Source organism: Sminthopsis crassicaudata, chromosome 2 (genome assembly GCF_048593235.1).
Source record: "Sminthopsis crassicaudata isolate SCR6 chromosome 2, ASM4859323v1, whole genome shotgun sequence".
In the NCBI taxonomy this organism is placed as follows: Eukaryota; Metazoa; Chordata; class Mammalia; order Dasyuromorphia; family Dasyuridae; genus Sminthopsis; species Sminthopsis crassicaudata.
In genome coordinates, this window is record NC_133618.1 from 104,140,784 (window position 1) to 104,163,653 (window position 22,870).

At 34.4% G+C, this 22,870-nt stretch overlaps 1 protein-coding gene across 11 annotated transcripts in view; it reads right to left on the reverse strand.

The window, feature by feature from the left end:
• The window catches only part of CCDC88A (coiled-coil domain containing 88A), a 146,183-nt gene extending 128,977 nt beyond the window's left edge, over window positions 1-17,206 (reverse strand). For all 11 annotated transcript variants that reach the window (XM_074286961.1, XM_074286962.1, XM_074286959.1 and 8 more), the window contains exons 1-2: window positions 16,224-17,206; window positions 16,014-16,114 (exon numbers count right to left, since the gene is read on the reverse strand). In XM_074286961.1, coding sequence (XP_074143062.1) covers window positions 16,014-16,114; window positions 16,224-16,286 — 164 coding nt within the window. In that variant the 5' untranslated portion in view covers window positions 16,287-17,206. The remainder of the gene's footprint in view (window positions 1-16,013; window positions 16,115-16,223) is intronic.
• Between the last annotated feature and the right edge of the window lie 5,664 nt (window positions 17,207-22,870).

Genomic DNA, 22,870 nt, shown 5'->3' on the forward strand with positions numbered 1-22,870 from the left:
AATACTTTTAAATGAATTTGAAAGTGAGATTGTAAAGATTTAATAAGAGTATCTTGAAACACCAATTGAAGACATCAGCCTTCTCAAATTAATAAAAATGCAGAAGAGAAACAGGATGATAACAAGAATGGAAGGATCAAGTAAAGATTTTGTGAGGGCAAGGGAGACATGGACATGTTTGTAAATAGGAAAGTAGTCAGTAGATAGGGAGAGACTGAAAATCAGTCAGAAAAAGGATGGAAGGGGGGAAGTTTGCTAGACGAGATGGAATGGAATCTCTAGTGCAGTTATAGGAGCATGCATTGGCAAGGAGAAAAGCTTCTTGTGAGATAGGAATAAAAGAGAAATAGTGACAGAAGGCATTTGAATGAAAGGAGATGAGGCAGAAGAAAAGGGAACTCTTGGCAAATGGCCTCAATTTGTTCTATAAAATATGAGACAAGGTTACTGGCTGGGAGGGAAGGGGATGGACTATATGAGAGTTTTAAGGAGGAATAAAAGGTTTGGAAATGGTGAATGGAAAGTGAGTCAATAATTAATGAAGTAAAGGATTTCCTAGCAGCAGTTGAGTATTCAGTTTAGTTCATGAAACAAATCTGTAATGGACTCACTCAGAATGGTTGTGTGATTTTTCTCCAACTTCATTCAGCCAATTATGTTCAAGAATCAAAGATAGTGACTTTAAAATCAAAGGATAAGACTTGACAGAGGTACAATCACTGATATAATAAGAGGACAAGGGACTCAAAAGAAAAAGGCAGAACAGATGAAACAATAAAATAGCCATATGTTTAAAAATGTTTAGTTATTTTCTCTCTGATTTCCAAAGTTGCTTTTAAAAAAGGAAGTTTTCCTGTTGGGAAAACTGGAAATTAGTATGGCAGAAATTAGATATGGATCCACACTTAACACCATATACCAAGATAAGATCAAAATGGGTCCATGATTTAGGCATAAAGAGGGAGATAATAAATAGATTATAGGAACAGAGGATAATCTACCTCTCAGACTTGTGGAGGAGGAAGGAATTTATGACCAGAGGAGAACTAGAGATCATTATTGATCACAAAATAGAAGATTTTGATTACATCAAACTAAAAAGTTTCTGTACAAATAATACTAATGCAAACAAGATTAGAAGGGAAGTAACAAATTGGGAAAATATTTTTAAAAACAAAGGTTCTGACAAAGGTCTCATTTCCAAAATATATAGAGAACTGACCCTAATTTATAAGAAACCGAACCATTCTCCAATTGATAAATGGTCAAAGGATATGAACAGACAATTCTCAGAGGAAGAAATTGAAACTATATCCACTCACATGAAAGAGTGTTCCAAATCACTACTGATCAGAGAAATGCAAATTAAGACCACTCTGAGATACCACTACACACCTGTCAGATTGGCTAAGATGACAGGAACAAATAATGACAAATGTTGGAGGGGATGTGGGGAAATTGGGACACTAATACATTGCTGGTGGAGTTGCGAAAGAATCCAGCCATTCTGGAGAGCAATCTGGAATTATGCCCAAAAAGTTATCAAACTGTGCATACCCTTTGACCCAGCAGCGCTACTACTGGGATTATATCCCAAAGAAATACTAAAGAGCGGAAAGAAACATATATGTGCCAAAATGTTTGTGGCAGCTCTTTTTGTTGTAGCTAGAAACTGGAAGATGAATGGATGTCCATCAGTTGGAGAATGGTTAGGTAAATTGTGGTATATGAAGGTTATGGAATATTATTGCTCGGTAAGAAATGACCAGCAGGAGGAATATAGAGAGGCCTGGAGAGACTTAAATCAACTGATGCTGAGTGAAATGAGCAGAACCAGAAGATCACTGTACACTTCAACAACAATACTGTACGAGGATGTATTCTGATGGAAGTGGAAATCTTCAACATAAAGAAGATCCAACTCACTTCCAGTTGATCAATGATGGACAGAGGTAGCTGCACCCAGAGAAGAAACACTGGGAGGGGAATGTAAATTGTTAGCACTAATATCTGTCTGCCCAGGTTGCATGTACCTTCGGATTCTAATGTTTATTGTGCAACAAGAAAATGATATTCACACACATGTATTGTACCTAGACTATATTGTAACACATGTAAAATGTATGGGATTGCCTGTCGTTGGGGGGAGGGAATAGAGGGAGGGGGGGTAATTTGGAAAAATGAATACAAGGGATAATATTATAAAATATATATATATATATATATATATATATAAAAAAGGAAGTTTTCCTTTGAATTTCAAAGAAAAATAGTTGGTCAATCTGCTAAATAAAAATACCAAGAAATGCAAAAATCAAGAATTAACTCCAGAAAAGAATTTTAGATTAAGAAAAGTATCCCAAAGAGATTATTAAAAAGGGAAAAGTTATCACATGTACAAAAGTGTTTGTAGCTCTTTTTAAAGTGGCAAGGAGCTGAAAACTGAGTGGATGCCCATCAGTTGGGAAATGACTAAATAAACTATGGTATATGAATCTAATGGAGTATTACTATTCTATAAGAAAACATCAGCAGAATGATTTTAGAGAAGCCTGGAGAGACTTACATGAACTGATGCTAAGTGAAGTGAGCAGAACCAAGAGAACATTGCACATGGCAACACCAAAGTTATACTATGGATCAATTCTGATAGACTCTTTTCAACAACAAAATTGCTCAAGCCAATTCTAATAGACTTGTGATGAAGAGACTCATCTGCATCCAGAGAGAGAACTGTGAGGACTGAGTGTGCATCACAATATAATATTTTCACCTTTTATTGTTGTTTGCTTGCATTTTGTTTTTTCTCATTTTTTCCTTTTTGATCTATTTTTCTTGTGCAGCACGATAATTGTGGAAATATGTATATAAGAACTGCACACGTTTTAACATATATTGGATTACTTGCCATCTAGGGGAAGAGGTGGAAAGAAGGGAGGGAGAAAAAAAAATTTAGAACACAAAAGTTTTGCAAGATTTAATGTTGAAAACAATCTATGTATGTATTATATGTGTCCCAAATCCAAAAGAGGATAACTACAAATATCTACAACAAAACCTCAAAGAAAAATACTGCAAGTCCAAGTAGAACTACTTGAAGAGACCAACATAAAGCCTAGACATAATTCAAGAAATAATTAACTGCCCAGAACACTTAGAACCAGAAAACAAAATGAAAATAGAATTTACCAGTTACCTCTTAAATCCTCACAACAAAAACTCCCAAAAACATCATAATTAAAATCTAAAGCTTATAGTTAAAGGAAAAAATACTACCGAGTAAGAAAAAAAAGAAATCAAGTACTGAGGGACTATGAACAAAATTATACATAACTATGCAGTCACCGTTAAAAGATCAGAGAGCAGTCACCATTAAAAGGAGCAGAGAAGTTTGGAATATGATGTAAGCAAAGGATATAGAATGACAACCAAGAATAATTTGCCCAGCAAAAGTGAGTATAATCCTAAAGGGGTAAAAATGAACCTTAAATAAAACAGAGGAGTTCTAAGTATTAAAAAGCCCAGAGCTTAGCACAAATTTTAAAATACTACAAAGAAATCAAAAGAAACATAAAAGGTAATGAGAATAATTCAACTTAAGGAGCTAAGCAAGAATGGGATGTTTGCAGTACAACATGAAGATATGATGTTTCCTCACAATTTATCATCATCAAGGTGATAGCAGAAGTCTAATAGGACCTGGTAGCCTAGTTACATTGTGATGAACTTAAAAGACCAAGATTGAAAAAAGAATATGCGGGAAGTGGGAACAGAGAAGGGAAAAGAGAATAAAAATGATTAAGTTATCTCACAAAATCAGATTATACAAGTAAAAGACTAATACAAAGAGGAAAGGTTGGAGAGATCAGACAATACTTGAATTACTTCCATCTGAATCGGTCAAAAGAGAGAAAAACACAGATACGCAACTACAAGAGTTGAGTAGTACAGAAATATATTTTACTCACAGGGAAACAAAAGTAATTAAAAGATGGGAGAGAATAGGGGACAGCTAGGTAGCGCAGTGGATAGAGCACCAGCCCTGAATTCAGGAGGATCTGAGTTCAAATCTAGTCTCAGACACTTAACACTTCCTAGCTGTGTGACCCTGGGCAAGTTACTTAACTCCAGCCTCAGGGGAAAAAAAAAAAAGAGTTGGGAGAGAAGCTGAATGAGAGAAGTATATCAAAGAGAACAACTGTTCCTCATCAGCAAAACAAATTACATACACCCACACATACATAAGTATATATATCTCCTAGACAAAAGTGGATGTCACAAAGAAATTTAAGAGAAAAGAAGAATAATATCAGGTAGTATTAATAAGGAAGTTTGTTACAAATCATTTAATCTCTCTGAGCTTTATTTTCTTTATGTTATTATCTCAGCTAAAGCTGTCAAGACTATAAATATTGGAACTCCTATAAGAAATCTCTATACACTCCTGTAAAAAAAATCATAAAAATATCATTTTCTTCTCTAAAATTGCTTTCGACCCTGGTTCAAGTGGAGAGGCTATGTACTAGAGAATAACAACAGCTAAAGTTGGAAGAATACTAAGCATAATAGTGAAAGGAAAGACCTTAAATAATAGGCTAATCAAATTTTGTTGTGATTCAGGTGATTGGTAAGAATATAATAAAAAGTATTTGCATGACGAAAATTTGCAAAAATATTTTCTTGGTACGTAAAATATACAAAACTATTTGTTCAATAAATAAAACAAGTTTTGAGAAAAAATTATCCTGGAAGGTATATAAAGAGTGGAGCTGTTATATATAGATAAATCAGTTGTAGTTACCCAGGTATAAGTCTAGGTCTAAGGCTGAAATTTTAGAGTAAGAGAAATTTCTAATCCAAGAGAAATGTGGAAGAAAGCAAACTAAATGGATACAGAAGTATTAAATTTTTAAAAACCAAAGCAAGATTGCAAACTGGAGAGAAATGGGAATAAAATGTTGCCACTAACAACAATAAGGAGTGAGAGAAGATTGACAATTTTATGGACAATGAGGTCAGTTTTAATAATGTTACATGTTTCAGCAATACAATTTCACAATTGGAAAATAAGAAATTCACAGTTCCAAAGGAGTTTCCTTAACTCAAACCATACCTGAACAAGAATTCCCCCCTATATAGCATACCCAACAAAGTGGTCATCTAGTCTTTGCTTGAAAACCACTAGTGAGATTCTTGTGTACCTACAGTACTCTTTACCATATCACAAGGCAAATTTGCATAGTTGTTATCAAAAACATTTCCCTCTATACCAAACTTATTTACCTCTAAATTTACCATTCTACTGCTCCCTGTTTGGCCCTCTTCCACATGACAAGTTTTCAGATCCATGAAGACAACCAACGTGTAACATATATCTCTTCCTCCAAGCCAAATATCTCCAGTTTTCTGATTCCTCTAAATGCTAATGATGCCTTCTCTCCCAGTCTTATATTTAACTATTTTTATATATTTCTATTTATTCATTTATATTTTTAATTCTCTATGTATTTGTTATCTTCCCATTAGGATATAAGCTCCTTGAAAAGAAGGGCTATTGATGTGGAACTATGCTCAAAAAGTTATCAAACTGTGCATACCTTTGATCCAGCAGTGCTACTACTGGGCTTATATCCTAAAGAGATCTTAAAGAAGGGAAGGGACCTGTATGTGCAAGAATGTTTGTGGCAGCCCTCTTTGTAGTGGCCAGAAACTGGAAACTGAGTGGATGCCCATCAATTGGAGAATGGCTGAATAAATTGTGGTATATGACTATTATGTAATAGTATTGTTCTGTAAGAAATGATCAGCAGGATGATTTCAGAAAGGCCTGAGAGACTTACATGAACTGATGCTGAGTGAAATGAGCAGGACCAGGAGATTATTATATGCTTCAACAACAATACTATATGATGATCAATTCTGATGGACGTGGCCATCTTCAACAATGAGATGAACCAAATCAGTTCCAATGTAGCAATAATGAACTGAATCAGCTTCAACCAGTGAAAGAACTCTGGGAGAAGACTATGAAACACTACATAGAATTCCCAATCCCTCTATTTTTGTCCACCTGCATTTTTGATTTCCTTCAAAGGCTAATTGTATACTATTTCAAAGTCTGATTCTTTTTGTACAGCAAAACAACTGTATGGACATGTAGACATATGTTGTATTTAACTTAGACTTTTAACACATTTAACATGTATTGGTCAACCTGCCATCTGGGGGAGAGGATGGGGGGAAGAAGGGGAAAAATTGGAACAAAAGGTTTTGCAATTGTCAATGCTGAAAAATTACCTATGCATATATCTTGTAAATAAAAAAAAAAAGCAAAGAGGGGCTATTTGATTCTTTGTACTAGTCTCTCCAGCACCTATGTGCCAGGCATACTGAAGATATTTAACAAATACTTGTTGACCTACTAAACCAAACCTTTTATAGCTTTAAATCAAGTCATTTAAGCTTCTTGGTTCATCTTTAACTTATCAATGTCATTCCTCAAAAGTAGCATCTAGAAGTAAATACAACAATCCAAATGCAATATGACTAACACAGAACATAGCCAGAATAAACATTTCTCTGGACTTGGCATGATGCTTCTCAATAAATCAAAAATTGGGTTGAGAGTTTTTGATGCCAATTAAGAGGGCAGATTACCAGACAGATAAAGATATAACAATGAAAAAAAGAGTTGGGATAGAGATGTGGATTTCAGAATCACTCAAAGGATATAACTCTCTGGTAGCTCAAGCTAATTTTTAAAGCATTTTGAGGAAGTCAATGCCTTTTAAAAGTAATAGGTTGGTCACAAAGAGTCAAAATGCAATAAGTGAATAAAACATTTAATAAGCACAAAGTTATAAAAGTATAGAAATTCCAAAAAATAATCCTCAAAATGCACCAAGATTAAAAAAAGATGTTATGCCAAAATGAATGATTAGTATTATGTAAATGCACTTAATATAGCAAATAAATTGAAAAGGACATAATAGAAAGTGAATTATTTAATTTTAATTTAACTAAAATTATTAGCATTAGTAATTATTAGTAAAGCTCAAAATAACAGAAAATGCTAAATCAATATGAACCAATTTACAGTAGATAATAGTAAATGGCACAAAATACACCTTATTTTCTAGTACATATGCAATATTTTAAAAAACATATACTTGAATTAAGACAACTTTTAAGTTTAAAGAGAAAATTTATATATTGTATTCTCAAGTCTATTATGAAATAAAGTTTGAAACTAACAATAAAAAAAAATTCTGGGTTTAAAAAGAAATTATAAAATGACATCTTTTTAAATTAGAAATTATAATTTTTAAAAAAGCATCCATGTGATGAAGCCAAAGTTATTCTGAAAGACAAACTTAAAATGCTTACAAGAGGTAACAGAGAAAAAATTAAGTCTATATTTGAAAAAAATAAGAAAAAAAAATGAGCCAAAAGAAAACAGAAGAAAGGAGGTAAAATTAAAATGGAAAATCAATGAAAATGACAAAATAAGTTAGCTTTTTTTAAATGCAAATAAAAGGGGCAGCTAGGTGGAGCAGTGGATAGGGCACCAGCCTTGAATTCAGGAGGACCCGAGTTCAAATCTAGGCTCAGACACTTCCTAGCTGTGTGAACCTGGGCAAGTCACTTAACCCCAGCCTCAGAAAAAATAAATAAATGAAAATGCAAATAAAAATGATAAATTAAAGAACTGAATCAAAGAAGCAGCCTTATGTAAAAAAAAAAAAAAGGAAATTATAATGAATATAAAATAAATTAAGAAAATGAACAAAATTATTATGTAATTCCATATACTAATAAACATAACTTTTTAAAAAATAATGAACATATACAAAAATACCAAGACTAACAATACAGGAAAAAATAATTTAAACAAAATCAATCTCAGGATAAGAAATTGGACAACTTGTCAGATTATCCAATAAAAAAGGAAAAGGTCCAGATACCTTCATAAACAAATTTTCAAAAACCTTCAAAGATCAATCCCTATGCTACCAAGATCGCTTATATGTTAGAAGACATAATACTATTCAATTATTTTTTATGATCCAAATCTAGTAAAGAAGAAGGAAAAAAAAATTATAAATAAATTTCATTACTGTCCAGGAAGAGAGAAGGCAGACATACCCAGGCAAACCAATGTTCCTTGATACTCTAGTACTGATGTTGATTAAACTGAACATTAAGAATTGACAGGCCAATTTGGAATTATAGTTTAAAAAAAAATGGCAGTAATACACACAGCCTTTGTCCTAGAGCGCTACTGCTAGACCCATATCCCAATTGATTAAGGGCAAAAATAAAAGTATCATAGTTACCAAAATAGTTACAGCAATATTTTTTTTGGTAAAGCAAAAAACTAGAAACAAAGTCACTGGGAAATGAACTATACAAACTCATGAATATAATGTAATTTTAATTTCGTAAGAATAAATGAATATGAAGTACACCAAAAAGAGGGGTAAATTTATATGAATTAATACAATGAAGTCAAAGGAACAAGAGAAACTATATGTATATATATATATATATATATATATATATATATAGCATCATAACAATGTAAGTTAAAAAAAAGATAAAAATTGAACTGCAATTGGGATGCAACACAACACCATTTATCAAGGTTGAACTGCAACCACAACTTAGCTGCAGACACAAAAGTTCAGAAAAATCAACAAAAACATTCTATGAAAACTGATTAGTTACAATCAATAGTTTTGTATAGTTCGTTATTTGTAAATGTATATACAGCCTTTATATCAATAAAATTTATAATTCACATATACAAAAAAAATTCAAAACTGCATGCTATCTAATTATGAACAAGCTTAGCCTGAGAAAATAGACGAGAAAATGTATGACTTCTATAGCCCAACTTCTTAAAAGCCCATACACAATGTTGAAACTGTTAAACATTTGATTTGCATACCTAATTTATATATCTATATATAACTGAGATCATATAAAAATTTCTCAAGCGAAAAGGGGTCATAAGTGGAAAAATTTAAGAACTCCTGCTCTACAGAGGTGACAAATCAGGATCAAGACTTGGAGCTAGATAATCTTAAAAGCCAAGTTAAATCTCCCCATTTTATAGATGAGGAAAATGAGGCCCAAGGAGGTTAACTAGCTTGTCCAAGGTCACATAGGTACTAAGAATCAACCAGTCCTCTAATGCTGAATCCCAATCCTCACATCACTGTTGAGTTCACTCCCCTCTCTGATCAATAATCTTTCTAAAATGCATAACCCAGACCTGACCATAACTCTTCAAATACAGTCTTAACAGGGTACTCAAATCATAAAGTATTTATTAATATAGTCTGAAATCACATAGGCACAGAAACTGCCTTAGGCAGCCAACAAAAGATCTCCTTATCAGGTAGAAACATGTAGCAGCAACTCATTTATAAAAGCACTACAGTGGAAGATAATAAAAGATTATGAACAATACTACCTCATAAAATAGAAAAAAGCAGAAGGGAAAATAAATCTACAAAAAGCTTATAATCAGACCCAAATGAGTCATAACTCCAAAATTAAAAATTAAACTGAAAAAGGACAACAAATAAACTGAAAATTAGACATCAACATTTCTATAATTCTAAATATTCTTCTTTATCAATGACATTTTATCTGCTGTCTCCAAAGTACTAATGAAGAACTAAGAAAGATGTTAAGTCAGGAAGGGCAGCTGGACCAGACCAACTATACCTCAGGGGAAATTCATCCCAGTGGGGACACAATCCTGAAAATATTGAAGAGTTCATTTTTTAAAAATTTCAGTTAACAAGCATTATTAAATGCTTATTATATTTCAAGTACTATATGAAAGAGAAATAGCAAAAAAATTGAAAAAAATTATACTCCCCCAAAAGGACTAGGAAGGAGCAAAACTACTGGCACACATACTTACACATTAATATTTTTACATGTGTATATTTCTCATACATGTAAAAATTTCTATGAAAATGATCTATACATGCATTGAGGGTATCCACGATGAAAATATCATCACAACCAAAGGTCATAATTTCCTATAACAGATCATATTATTACAGTTAAACCACTGAAAAGTACATAGAATATAAAATCTTATTATGTTTTTTATATCGACCAAAATAAAAAGCATTTGATTAATCATCTTTTTTTCCTATCATGGATGAAGTCTATGAAAACTTTTCTTAGACTAATGTTTTTATACTTATAAAATAAAAATATAAAGGGTTACAAAGGAAATCAATTATAATGAAAAATTTATCAAAACATTTAAAAAAGCTACCCCAGATTAAAACTACTAAATTAATCCACTCTGATTACAAACCTGCTCAACCTTTATTTAAAGGCTTTCTTTGACACTGTTTTTCACATACCTAAAAGATTCACTCAGAGAAGTAGCCAGAGTTTGAAAAATACTATATTAAATTATTTGAGTCCAAAATGAAGATCTTTTAGATAAAGAGAAAAAAAAGGCTCAAAATTCTTTTTTGTTAACATATATTACTATGTAACCTTTAAATATAACAAGGTACATTTAGATATTATAATAATAGTAGTACTATTATTCACTAAGGTTGCATCATACTATGAGATCTTGTCTTGCTAATTTATTTTCTCTCCCAACTATTTGACAAACATTTTATTAAACTATACCAAGTTAGACAGTAGAAGAAAAAATCTTCATAGGTTGAGAGCTGAAAGGTATCTTCCAGATGATCTTACTCAATCCTCCCATTTTACATGGCAAAAAACTAAAAACTTAGTAACATTAAATGGCTTCCCCAAAATTTGAATCCAAGTCATCTTATTCCAATGGCATTGTTCTTTCCTATGTGACAAACAGGACACATGAACCATATACAAATAATCACCATGAACACCATTAGTACATAAAAGATACTTAGGGTGTTCTACTAATTTCTCCATTAGTATTCAAAATCCTAAACAAAAAAAATAAGTCCATAAAATTCCTTAATTTTACAATTCAAAACAGCCATTCAGGTAATGTGGCTACCAAATCACTCTGGTTCATAACACACAAAACATGTATGTATGTTAACTAAAAATAACTTACAATTACTACAGGAACATCCTGCACAGAATCCCAATCAAATAATAATTCCCTACAAATGGCAAAGTTTCATACATTCTCCTGTTTACAAATATTTATACTGATTCAATCAAAATCCTGAAAAAGCCTCCTCAATGAGGGACACAATTATAAAACAGAGATTTGCCTAACAAAGCTACATAAGAAAAAATTCATTAAACATTTACTAAGCATCTATTATGTCCCTGTCACAGTGAGAAGATAGGGATACAAACAAGAAAAAGACAACCCCTGCCTTCAAGGAACTTATCTCATGCCAATGACAGGCAGCCGACTGAACTAGTCTATCAGAGAGAGAGAGAAAGCGCAGGGGAACGTGTGTGTGTGTGTGTGTGTACGTGCGTGTGCATGTGTGTATCTTAGACACTGTAGATGGACAATGAGCTGGGCTACATTGCATTTAGGAAGCTGTGAAGCATTTTCCACAATGTCATACTTATCTATGAGATAAAAACCTATTTTAACACCAACAATCTTCCAGTGAGGATACATGACTGTCAATTAGAGAGCACTACAATCTTCAAATAAAAACTCTTGTGTGATCCAAAATTACAAAGAAATCACAGAAGCTCAGAGTTAGTAAAACAACTGAGATCTGGAAAAGTAATATTTAGTCAAGCAGTAAAGCTCAAACCCAAGTATGAATCTCTTCAATGACACTATTAAAATGTGGCTTTTGACATGTTCTTTATGGCTCCAGATCCTAGAACTTTGCTTAGAAAATTAAAGTTTACTGATTGGCCATTACTCCCAAGGCATCCCACTCTAGTTTGTGAGAGTTGTATTAAGAGGTTCTTTCTCATACCTAGACTAAATACATCTCTTGGCAAACATAACTCATTGCTCCTAGTTCATCCCACAAAAGTCATATTGAAGCTTATTATTCTTTCTTTCACAGGTTAGTCCTTCAAACTTTGAAGACAACTATATTCCATTTCCTCCTTCTTAGTCCCCCAGGTGGTCTTTAGGCCAATAGAAGCAGCATCACCCTGCCAAATATGACTCACACACAATACAATTTAAAAAATAATATTAGATCTGATCATGTCATTACACAAGATGACTAATCTCAGACTAGTCTTTGGTACCCAAAGAATGTTGAGACCTATCTGAAATCATTCAGCATTAGGTAGGTTTTCTATAAAGGAATTTGAGCAGTGAATGACTAAAAATCAGACAGAACCAAAAAGAGTAAGATGGGTTGAGGTCGGCACAAATGAAAGGGAATATCCACATTAATGAAATTCCAGATCTGCTAAAGCAGAAATTTTGTACAAAGATGATTAAAGAAAGATATCTCCAACAGGATAATGATGATTTTTTATTTTAGGATGATTGTCACATTTATTTATAAAGTAACAGAGGAAAAACCAATCACTTAATTATAAAAGTAGGAAAATACCCCCATAAGATATAGTTAGCTAATCACTCTAGTTCTTCCAGTAGCTTCCAAGTAGAAGAAAATTCATGCCATGTCACAAGCTCTCAAAGAGTTTAATTTGATTTTAAAAACTAATTAATGAATTCCACAATTCATCTATGCACATAATTCTAAGTGAACAGAATCTTAAGTAATGAAGCCAATCAAGCATATGGATCATCATGTCCAGTTAACAGTTCCCTCAAAATGTCCTTTTTGTTCTTGATATTGTAAATATTTTTTAAAAACCATCACCCCAAACCACTGTGTTTTTTTTTTTACCAGCATCCTTAATGCCATTAACATATGTAGTAGTTAAAATATTATGGGGCACTCTTAAATTACACTTGCATATGCACGTAGGTCACAGACTAAAAAATACTAATGACAACCATGAACAAAAATGCTTTAAAAATATACCACACAGTTACTTGTTAAATTCATCAAAGAAATTTATTTTAAAAGACTATAACTAAATGTTATCTAGAAATTAAGCTAATAGTTTGGTTTAGGCTACTGCATAAAGAATATCTAAAATTTCAACAGAGTAATAATACTCAGCTTAATATGTAATCAGGTCCTCAAAAAACAAAGGAATTGACAAAAATTTAATTTATTAAGAAATTGAGTTTAACAACTAAAATAAATTTGTACAGTTTGCCAGTAAATATTGGAAGAAAAAAAATAATTTCCTCTTTTTTGCATTTTCTTTGTACATTTTTCAATTAAAAGACAATCTTTAAAACAACATTCATTAGCTGAGTTATTCAAAGCAGAATTTAATACACTCAGAAAGCTTTAAGTAGGGAGAATATTTAGAGAAACTGAGAGGTGGAACTGTAATGTAAGTACAGAAGTAGATTTGAAGAAATTGAGGTAAAAAAAAAAAAACAAAAAGCAAAAAACTATGTTCAAAAGTAAAAACAATCTCCAATGTCTCTTGACAGTGCTGATGGATTTAGCAATGTATGAAAATCTTTTTAACAGAAGAAAATTTAAGGAAGAAAAAGTTATATTTTAAAATCTAATAAAAGTCATTTGCTTTAAATTTTTTTAATTTAAATTTTCCTAAACACAATAATCAAGTTTCAATTTCTAATGCAAGTGTTCAAAATACTACTCCTTTTAAATGCATGAGTGAGGCAACATAAGGGGAACAAATTCTGATTATCTTTTGTCATAGCCGCTCTTCCTGTCATGTGTTGAACTTAATATAGAACTGTATTTTAGTTATCCTAGCAATTTAATAGTTTAATAATATAAAAGTTTGTAATTTTGAAAAAAATCCTGTCAAAAAGATTACCATAGATCAGATAGAAATGTAAGCAAATAAAAAAAAAAAAGAATGAATGCATAGATGAAAAATACACATTTATTCAGTTGCCTATTGCGATTTTATCTTCTATCAGGTAACCTTGAAAAAGGTGTAATTCAAATGTTTTTTATCTGATTCTCAACATTTTTCTATATATAGTTTCTATCTCCAGTTCCCACAAAGGTGCCAGATACTTTTTTTAAACCAGACATGTTATTTTATGGATATATATGTAACTCCCAGTTAAGAAACTCATTTTATAACACTTTAGCACTGTTATCTGCAATTTATAGTTGCTGGAACAGTGTTGGCCCTTAATGAACATCTGTTGGATGAAATGGTTACAATATTTAATAAGGATAATAAATTTTTAAAATGCTATTAACCACACTGCTAATTTGTGTAAAAATTTCAAATTTTGTCAATAAGATAATACTAAGGAATCCAATAACTTTGGGGCCTTGATATATTGGGGGGGGGGGGGGAACAGCACAAAAATTACTTTAGGAAAGGGCTTCTTAATCTGGGATTCACAAACTCTCTAGGGAATCTATGGATAGATTTCAAGGGGTATGTAAACTTGGAAGGAACAAAATTACAACCCTATTTCTATATAATTGATTTCCTTTGTAATCTTATGCGTTTATTTTATGGATTTAAAAAACTTATTCTCGGGGCAGCTAGGTGGCGCAGTGGATAGAGCATCAGCCCTGAATTCAGGAGGACCCGAGTTCAAATGTGGTCTCAGACACTTAACACTTCCTAGCTGTGTGACCCTGGGCAAGTCACTTAACCCCAGAAAAAGAAAAAAGAAAAAAGAAAAAAGTTTATAGGCTTCACCAGATTGCAAAAGGATTCCATGACATAAAAAATATTGTCACTGACTTGAAACATATCTATCAAGTATACAGAAAAGATACTACAGTAATTTGCAGCTGTCATTTACTACCTTATTTTATGCATATAATCAAACTAAAAACATCAAAAAACAAATGTTTATTCCACTAATGCATTAAATTCCTACATATCAAAAATGCTAAATATCTTTTTGTCAAATGTTCCAATTGTTATAGTGCTAATATTAGTTCCTATTGGTAGAATAACATTATACATTGGCCAAAACATAAAAAACATTTTCATTTTTGGCAACCACTTTAAAACTCAAAAGTATACATATATAATTTATTGATGAAAATAGTGTTATTTTTCTTTTATCATTAAAAAAATAAGATTTCAATAATCAGGTTCCACTATAGCAACACACTTTACTGCCTAATACAATATAACATCAGCATAAGAAACAAGAGTTTTTAACAAGTGATGTTTAGTCCAATTTAAATGTGTACTTGTGAGGTATTAAGTTTGGCTGTGTGAACATAAAAATGAAAAAAATCCAGGATTCCTCTCCTCCAAGAGTTGTGTCTACTCAAGAACTTCCAGTCTACTAGTTAAAAAAAAATTTTTTTTTTAAATGGCTTTATTCATCTAAATCTAAATTGCCCAAACATGTATCTTCTGAACAAATCTGGCAGGAGCCCAAATTTTTATGAACTTCTTAAAAAACTTTTAGAATCCCATCAATAGTCCTCACCAATCACAATTGTCTGTAATTCTATCTTCTGAAATCTGTTCCTACTTTACTACTTTCAAAAGTTATTTCTTTTTAGTCCTAAAGGTTCAAAGGAAATATCCATGCAACAAACTCATGTACTTTATATGAAATCTGTTGGGTTTTTTTCCTTTATAAATTGGATACATTCCATCTTTTTTCCAAAAAGCAGAATATTTTTTAAGGGTTAGAAGTATAGTAGCTACTTTTTGATATATATTGGATTGGATTTTCAGTATTTAAAACAAACATGGGGCAATACATTCTGCTTGGCAAATGAAAATTTTCAAAGTAATCAAATTCTATTTCACCTTACAATTTTTAAAAATCATACCAACAAGTACAGATAGCACAGGAACATTTCCTTTAAAGACCAATGCTTGGCCACATGGACCTACATGGACAAAAAACTGTTTCAAAAGCTAACATTACTTCAAACCCAAAGACTGAAAGTTCACAATGGTGTTTTCTTTTTTTTTTAACCCTAAAAGAAACATCTCCTTAAAAATAAAAGGGGGGAGGGGGAGAAGCCACTTACATTTGCAGCATGACCTGATTCAAGAATACACCATCCACCAGGGCTACATATTCATCCAGATTGGTCCCACTTCCTGTAGCCAGAGGTCCAAATGTTTTAACCTAAAATATAATGAATGGCCTTCATCATTATACAAACTCCCACCTCCATCTGCCGCAAGACATATCCCCCACCCCCAAAATGCAACGTGCCCAGGGAATCACCACTTACCCAAGTGACCAAGGGACTGGACATGAACTGTTCCAGTAGTGGAGTAAAAATCTCATTCTCCATCTTACAGATGTGTGGATGTTGCTGGGTTTTGTTTTTTTGTTTGTTTGTTTTTTTAAAGAACTAAACCCAATTTGGGGGAACAAAAAAAGAATATTCCAAGGTAATAGGTGGAAGGTCGCGAATTTTTTTTCTTCCCCAAATGAGCAGGAATCAATGAAAGCCCATTTCCGCAGAGCAGCAGAATCTCATGGTGAAGAGCGAAGCCCGCTCCCTCCTCAAAGAATCCGAGAGAAACGATCGCGGACCTCGGGGGTCGGGCTTCAGCAGCCGCCAGGAGCAACAGCCACCGCCGCCGCCAATGTCTCCACAGGGCGAGGAGGGGCAGAGAAAAGGCATCTGGAGGGGGCTGGGGCCGAGACAAAAAGCCCTCCGAGCTTCCCCGACTCCGGGAGGAGACACTCCGGAGAAAGCTCCCCTCCCCGAAAAGAATCGGCTCTCGCCGGGGGCAGCGCCCGGAGCAGATGCCCCGCCGCCCGCGAGGGTTCCGCAGAGGCTCCGCTCCCACTCCCCCTGCCCCGAGCTGGAGGAGACCGCAGCAGGGAGGGGAGGGGGCGTCCGGAGCTGCGGAGCCTGCGAGCCGCAGCCGCGCACACTAGTCAAAGGCGGCTCTGTCCCCCTCGCTCTTCCACCGATACCATGTCTCCCCCCACAGCCCCCAACCCCGTCGGCTGCTTCCCTGCCCTTCCAGGGATGGGGCTCGACTACGCTGTCTCAACCCCAGGCCCTCGTCAAGTTTCCCCGACCCCGACCCCGGCCAGGTCCGAAAACCCGGGGACTAAATCACGGCCGAGCCCACCCCCCAACCGCCGCCGCCACCGCCGCCTCCTGTCCTCCTTCAGGAGGAGCCAGAGTAACGGCTCCCGAACCGCAGAGCCGCATCACACACTGAGGTTGCCTCCCATACACATCCTACCCACCCCCAGCCTCCTCCCGCGAAAGAGAGCGTTTGCTCCCTCCGCGCTCGATATCCTTCCGCCTCTTTTACTCTCTTTCCACCCCTCCCTGCGCCTAAGCCTCTGGATTGTGGGAGAAGAAAACCGCTGCATGAGCGCGCTCCCGAACCAAGCGCGTCCCCGGCCCCTCGACTGCCGCCGCCCAGATCCAAGGGAGAGGCCTAGGGGGCGCGCGCGCGCGCACGATGCAGCTGCTGCTGCTGCTGCAGTCCTAGCTTGCCGCCTCAGTCAAAGGAGGTGCCTAGGGGGATGGGGGGAAGGGGAAGGGAAAGGGGAAGGTTTTTTCTGCCTCTGTCCCTGTCTTTCTCATCATTGTGGTTTGTCGACTCTTTCTAACTGACTTCCTGGAATTGTGAAAAAGATCAGCCGGATTATTATTTATTTTTAGAAATGAGAGATGCTCAGTCTGCTTGTAGGTTAATTTGATTTCATGTATTCTTGGAGTTTGCACCCATGAAATGGATACAATAAGACTCTTCAGTAGTAAATACCTAAGTGATTAGAGCCACGACCCCATTATTTCTATGCAGCCCCCAGTGGATGAATTTTCTAGAAAATACAAGGGAAAGGAACAGAGATTATTATATAGCCAAAACCATGTTTTAACACCATAATAATTCCCTCTCAAGGCTGCCTGTAACACCATGGAAATAAGGATTCAAAAAGTCACTCTTTATACAGACTATTTTCTCATTAAAAAAAAAAAAAAAAGCAAAAGCAAACCAAGCACAACTGAAAGGAGGCGTTTGGGAATAATCCAAGTTGTGTGATAAATAAATTACATTTTTTGTTTTAAATGTAGTTTCCATCTAAACCACTAAGAAACAGCTTTCATCTCTTAGCAAAAATTCTTCTTACTCAGACACAAGGAAAAGGATGCCTTTGGGGAAAAAAGGTAAAGAAATAGCATAGTTGGATATGATTACTTGGATATTTATTGCCTGATTTAACATACATATATACATATATGTATATAAATGTGTATGTGTATATTTATATGTACTTTCCAGGCCAAGGATTATATTAACCACTGGAGATATAAAAAAGCAAAAGCAATGCAGATGTTCAAGGAGTTTACATTCTAATGTAGAAGACATGTAAATAAAGAGGTAAATGCAAGATATAGCCGAATAAATGAAAGTTAACCTTGGAAAAGAAGATATTAGCTGCTGAGGAGTCAGGGAGTCTTCATGCAGAATAGGAGATTTGAGCTGTCTTGAAGAAAACCAGGGTTTCTTCTAATAAGCAGCAGTGAAAAGGAAAAAATTTTCAGTCATGAGAAACAGCCATCAAAAAGATGCAGTGGTCCTCCAACTTTTTTTTTCCCCCTTAGGCTGGAGTTAAGTGACTTGCCCAGGGTCACACAGCTAGGAAGTGTTAAGTGTCTGAGATCACATTTGAACTCTGGTCCTCCTGAATTCGGGGCTGGTGCTCTATCTACTGTGCCACCTAGCTGCCATCAAACTTTTTAAACTGGGGACCAGTTCACTGTCCCTCAGATTATTGGAGGGCCGGATTATAGTAAAAACAAAAACTCACACTCTGTCTCCGCCCCTCAGCCCATTTGCCATAACCCAGCCGGCCGCATAAACGGCTTTAGCTGCCGCAACTGACCCGAAGGCCGCAGTTTGATTCTAGAGACTTAAGATGGAATTCAAGTAAGAGTAACAACAAATAAGCCAGTATAGCTGACACCATCAGTAGGTGTAGAGGGGAATAAAATAAAAGAAGACCTCAAAGGCAGGAAAGGGCCAGGTTGTAATTAGCTACAGAGGACTTTTTATGTGACCTAAGAGTCAACAGAAAGTTATTAGAGTTTATTGCATAGAGAAGTGACTCGTTTAAACCTCCAAACTTTAGAAATATCACCTAAACAGCTTTGTGGAAAAAGCATTAGAATAGGAAAAGACCAAGGGCCTTAACTAAAGAGATTGTTTTAGAATTGGATGTCCATGGGCATCTATCTTAAATTCAATGTATCCCAAAGAGAAATTCCATTCCAAACAAATGTTGAGAGTGTGAAGTATTTGGGAATTGATCTACCAAAGAATAGTCAGGAATTATATGAGAAAAATTACGAAACCCTTGCCACAAAAATAAAGTCAGATTTAAATAATTGGAAAGACATTCAGTGCTCTTGGATAGGCGGAGCGAATATAATAAAGGTGACAATACTCCCCAAACTAATCTATTTATTTAGTGCTATATCAATCAGACTTCCAAGAAACTATTTTAATGACCTAAAAAATATAACAACAAAATTCATATGGAAGAATAAAAGGTCGAGAATTGCAAAGGAACTAATGAAAAAAAAAGTCAGATGAAGGTGGTCTAGGTGTACCTGATCTAAAGCTATATTATATAGCAGCAGTCACCAAAAACATTTGTTATTGGCTAAGAAATAGACTGGTCGATCAGTGGAACAGATTAGATACAAATGACAAAAAAGGGTACATCTATAGCAATCTAGTCTTTGACAAACCCAAAGATACCAACATTAGAGATAAAAATTCATTATTTGGAAAAAACTGTTGGGAAAACTGGAAATTAATATGGCAGAAATTAGATATGGATCCACACTTAACACCATATACCAAGAGAAGATCAAAATGGGTCCATGATTTAGGCATAAAGAGGGAGATAATAAATAGATTAGAGGAACTGAGGATAGTCTACCTCTCAGACTTATGGAGGAGGAAGGAATTTATGACCAGAGGAGAACTAGAGATCATTATTGATCACAAAATAGAAGATTTTGATTACATCAAACTAAAAAGTTTCTGTACAAACAATACTAATGCAAACAAGATTAGAAGGGAAGTACCACATTGGGAAAACATTTTTACAGTTAAAGGTTCTGATAAAGGTCTCATTTCCAAAATATATAGAGAACTGACCCTAATTTATAAGAAATCAAACCATTCTCCAATTGATAAATGGTCAAAGGATATGAACAGACAATTCTCAGATGATGAAATTGAAACTATATCCACTCACATGAAAGAGTGTTCCAAATCACTACTGATCAGAGAAATGCAAATTAAGACAACTCTGAGATACCACTACACACCTGTCAGATTGGCTAAGATGACAGGAACAAATAATGATGAATGTTGGAGGGGATGTGGGAAAACTGGGACACTAATACATTGTTGGTGGAGTTGTGAAAGAATCCAGCCATTCTGGAGAGCAATTTGGAACTATGTCCAAAAAGTTATCAAACTGTGCATACCCTTTGATCCAGCAGTGCTGCTACTGGGCTTATATCCCAAGGAAATACTAAAGAAGGGAAAGGGACCTGTATGTGCCAAAATGTTTGTAGCAGCTCTTTTCGTAGTGGCTAGAAACTGGAAGATGAATGGATGTCCATCAATTGGAGAATGGTTGGGTAAATTATGGTATATGAAGGTTATGGAATATTATTGTTCAGTAAGAAATGACCAGCAGAAGGAATACAGAGAGACTTGGAGAGACTTATATCAACTGATGCTGTGTGAAATGAGTAGAACCAGAAGATTGCTGTACACTTCAATGTTGTATGAAGATGTATTCTGATGGAAGTGGATATCTTCAACATAAAGAAGATCCAACTCACTTCCAGTTGATCAATGATGGACAGAAATAACTACACCCAGAGAAGGAACATTGGGAAGTGAATGTAAATTGTTAGCACTACTGTATCTACCCAGGATACTTATACCTTCAGAATCTAATACTTAACGTGCAACAAGAAAATGGTATTAACACACATATTGTATCTAGGTTACACTGTAACACATGTAAAATGTATGGGATTGCCTGTCATCAAGGGGAGGGAGTAGAGGGAGGGAGGGGATAATTTGGAAAAATGAATACAAGGGATAATATTATAAAAAAAATTACTCATGCATATATACTGTGAAAAAAATTATAAATAATAATAAAAAAATAAATTCAACATATCCAAAACCAAGCTTATTATCTTTTCCCTCCCTCAATCTCACCCCTCTTCCAAACTTACCTCTTATTGATTAGAAAAACACTATCCTTCCAGATATCTAGTTTTGCAACCTTATCATCACCATCAAATTTTCACTCTTATTCCAGATATTCAATCAGTTTCCAAATCTTGCAGTTTCCATTCCCATAATATCTCTTGTGTATACACACATATATTCATATACATACATGTACTTATATATGAGTGAACAGTGATACCCTTAACAGTAATGAGGAAGTTCAGGAGAAAAAAAAATTTGAGGGGAAAGGTAACAAGTTCTGTTGAAGGGGTTTAGAGTAGGTACCTTTAAAGTCCCATCTAGCTACAATTCTATGGTGCTAAAAAAAAATTATTCTTTATTACACCACTGTGAAAGAGAAGATTCAGTAAGGAGGAATTCCCAGTAGATGGTAAGGAGCTACCAGTGCTCCTGTTTGCCTATGACATCATGTTGATTGCAAGAAATCCCAAGCCATGAACCTTTTGGAAGAGATCTGTAATCATCCAAGGGAGTTTGCCCCTTGTATCCACACAAGTAACACCAAATGAAAAAATGTCTACTATCTAGATTACCCACTAGAGCTTGTTTTATTATATATATATATATATATATATATATATATATATATATATATATATATATATATATATATATATACACACATATATATATACACACATATATATACACATATATATATAAAGCAGATGATACAGATAGACAATGAGCTAGGCTCAGAGTTGAAAAGGAACTTATAGAGCTTTCAGGAAATTGCAAAACATATTTATTGACTCAAATTTGCTATAACGGCAAAACGCCATCTTTTTAATACAAACATTTTATCAGTGATGCTATATACTCTTCTCTATAACACTCTTCTCTACAAAGAACAAAAGATTAGCATTACAAAAAAAGGCAATCTAGAATCTAGGTAAGTGTTAACATGCTGCAACATAAAAGCAAAAGAACAGCTGTAAAAGATGTCAGCAAAGAGAAGATAGGTTTTCCATATATCCAAAGTGAGAGGTACATGACCAATATACTCCACTGGCATCATCACAATGTTTAGATTCAAGGAAAACCTATCCACTATATTGGATATATTCCTGGTAAATAAATAAATAATTATCATTAATTGAATATTAAATTATAAAAATAATGAATATTATTAAATATTAAATAAATAAATATATTGTAAGATTTGGGGAAGAGGTCATAAAGGATAGGCATAGGTGGAAGAAACTTCCAAAATGATCAAATCACAGATCTATTTGAATATACTTTAAACAATATATGATTTCATCAATAGGATATTTTCTCCACCAGTGACCATTATAACCTTTCTGTACCTTAGGGAACAGCCTTCATGATCACTTTGCAGTATTTATATCCCATTTCCAGCCTAACCTACCATGAAATTCAAGATATAGAATACTGTTTGTTTCAGGAATCAAACAGTATAAAGTTTAACTACTCTGCAAATAAAGTATAAATACTGCTGCTTTCTATAGTGCCACTTTGAACAAATCACTTAACTTTTTGGAGTTTTGTTTGATCTTTTTAAGTTTAATAATTGAGATACCACTTTATAGTAATAAATAGATTGTTGTGCAGATCAAGCAAGATTATTTGAAATTTGGCAAGCCTGGGT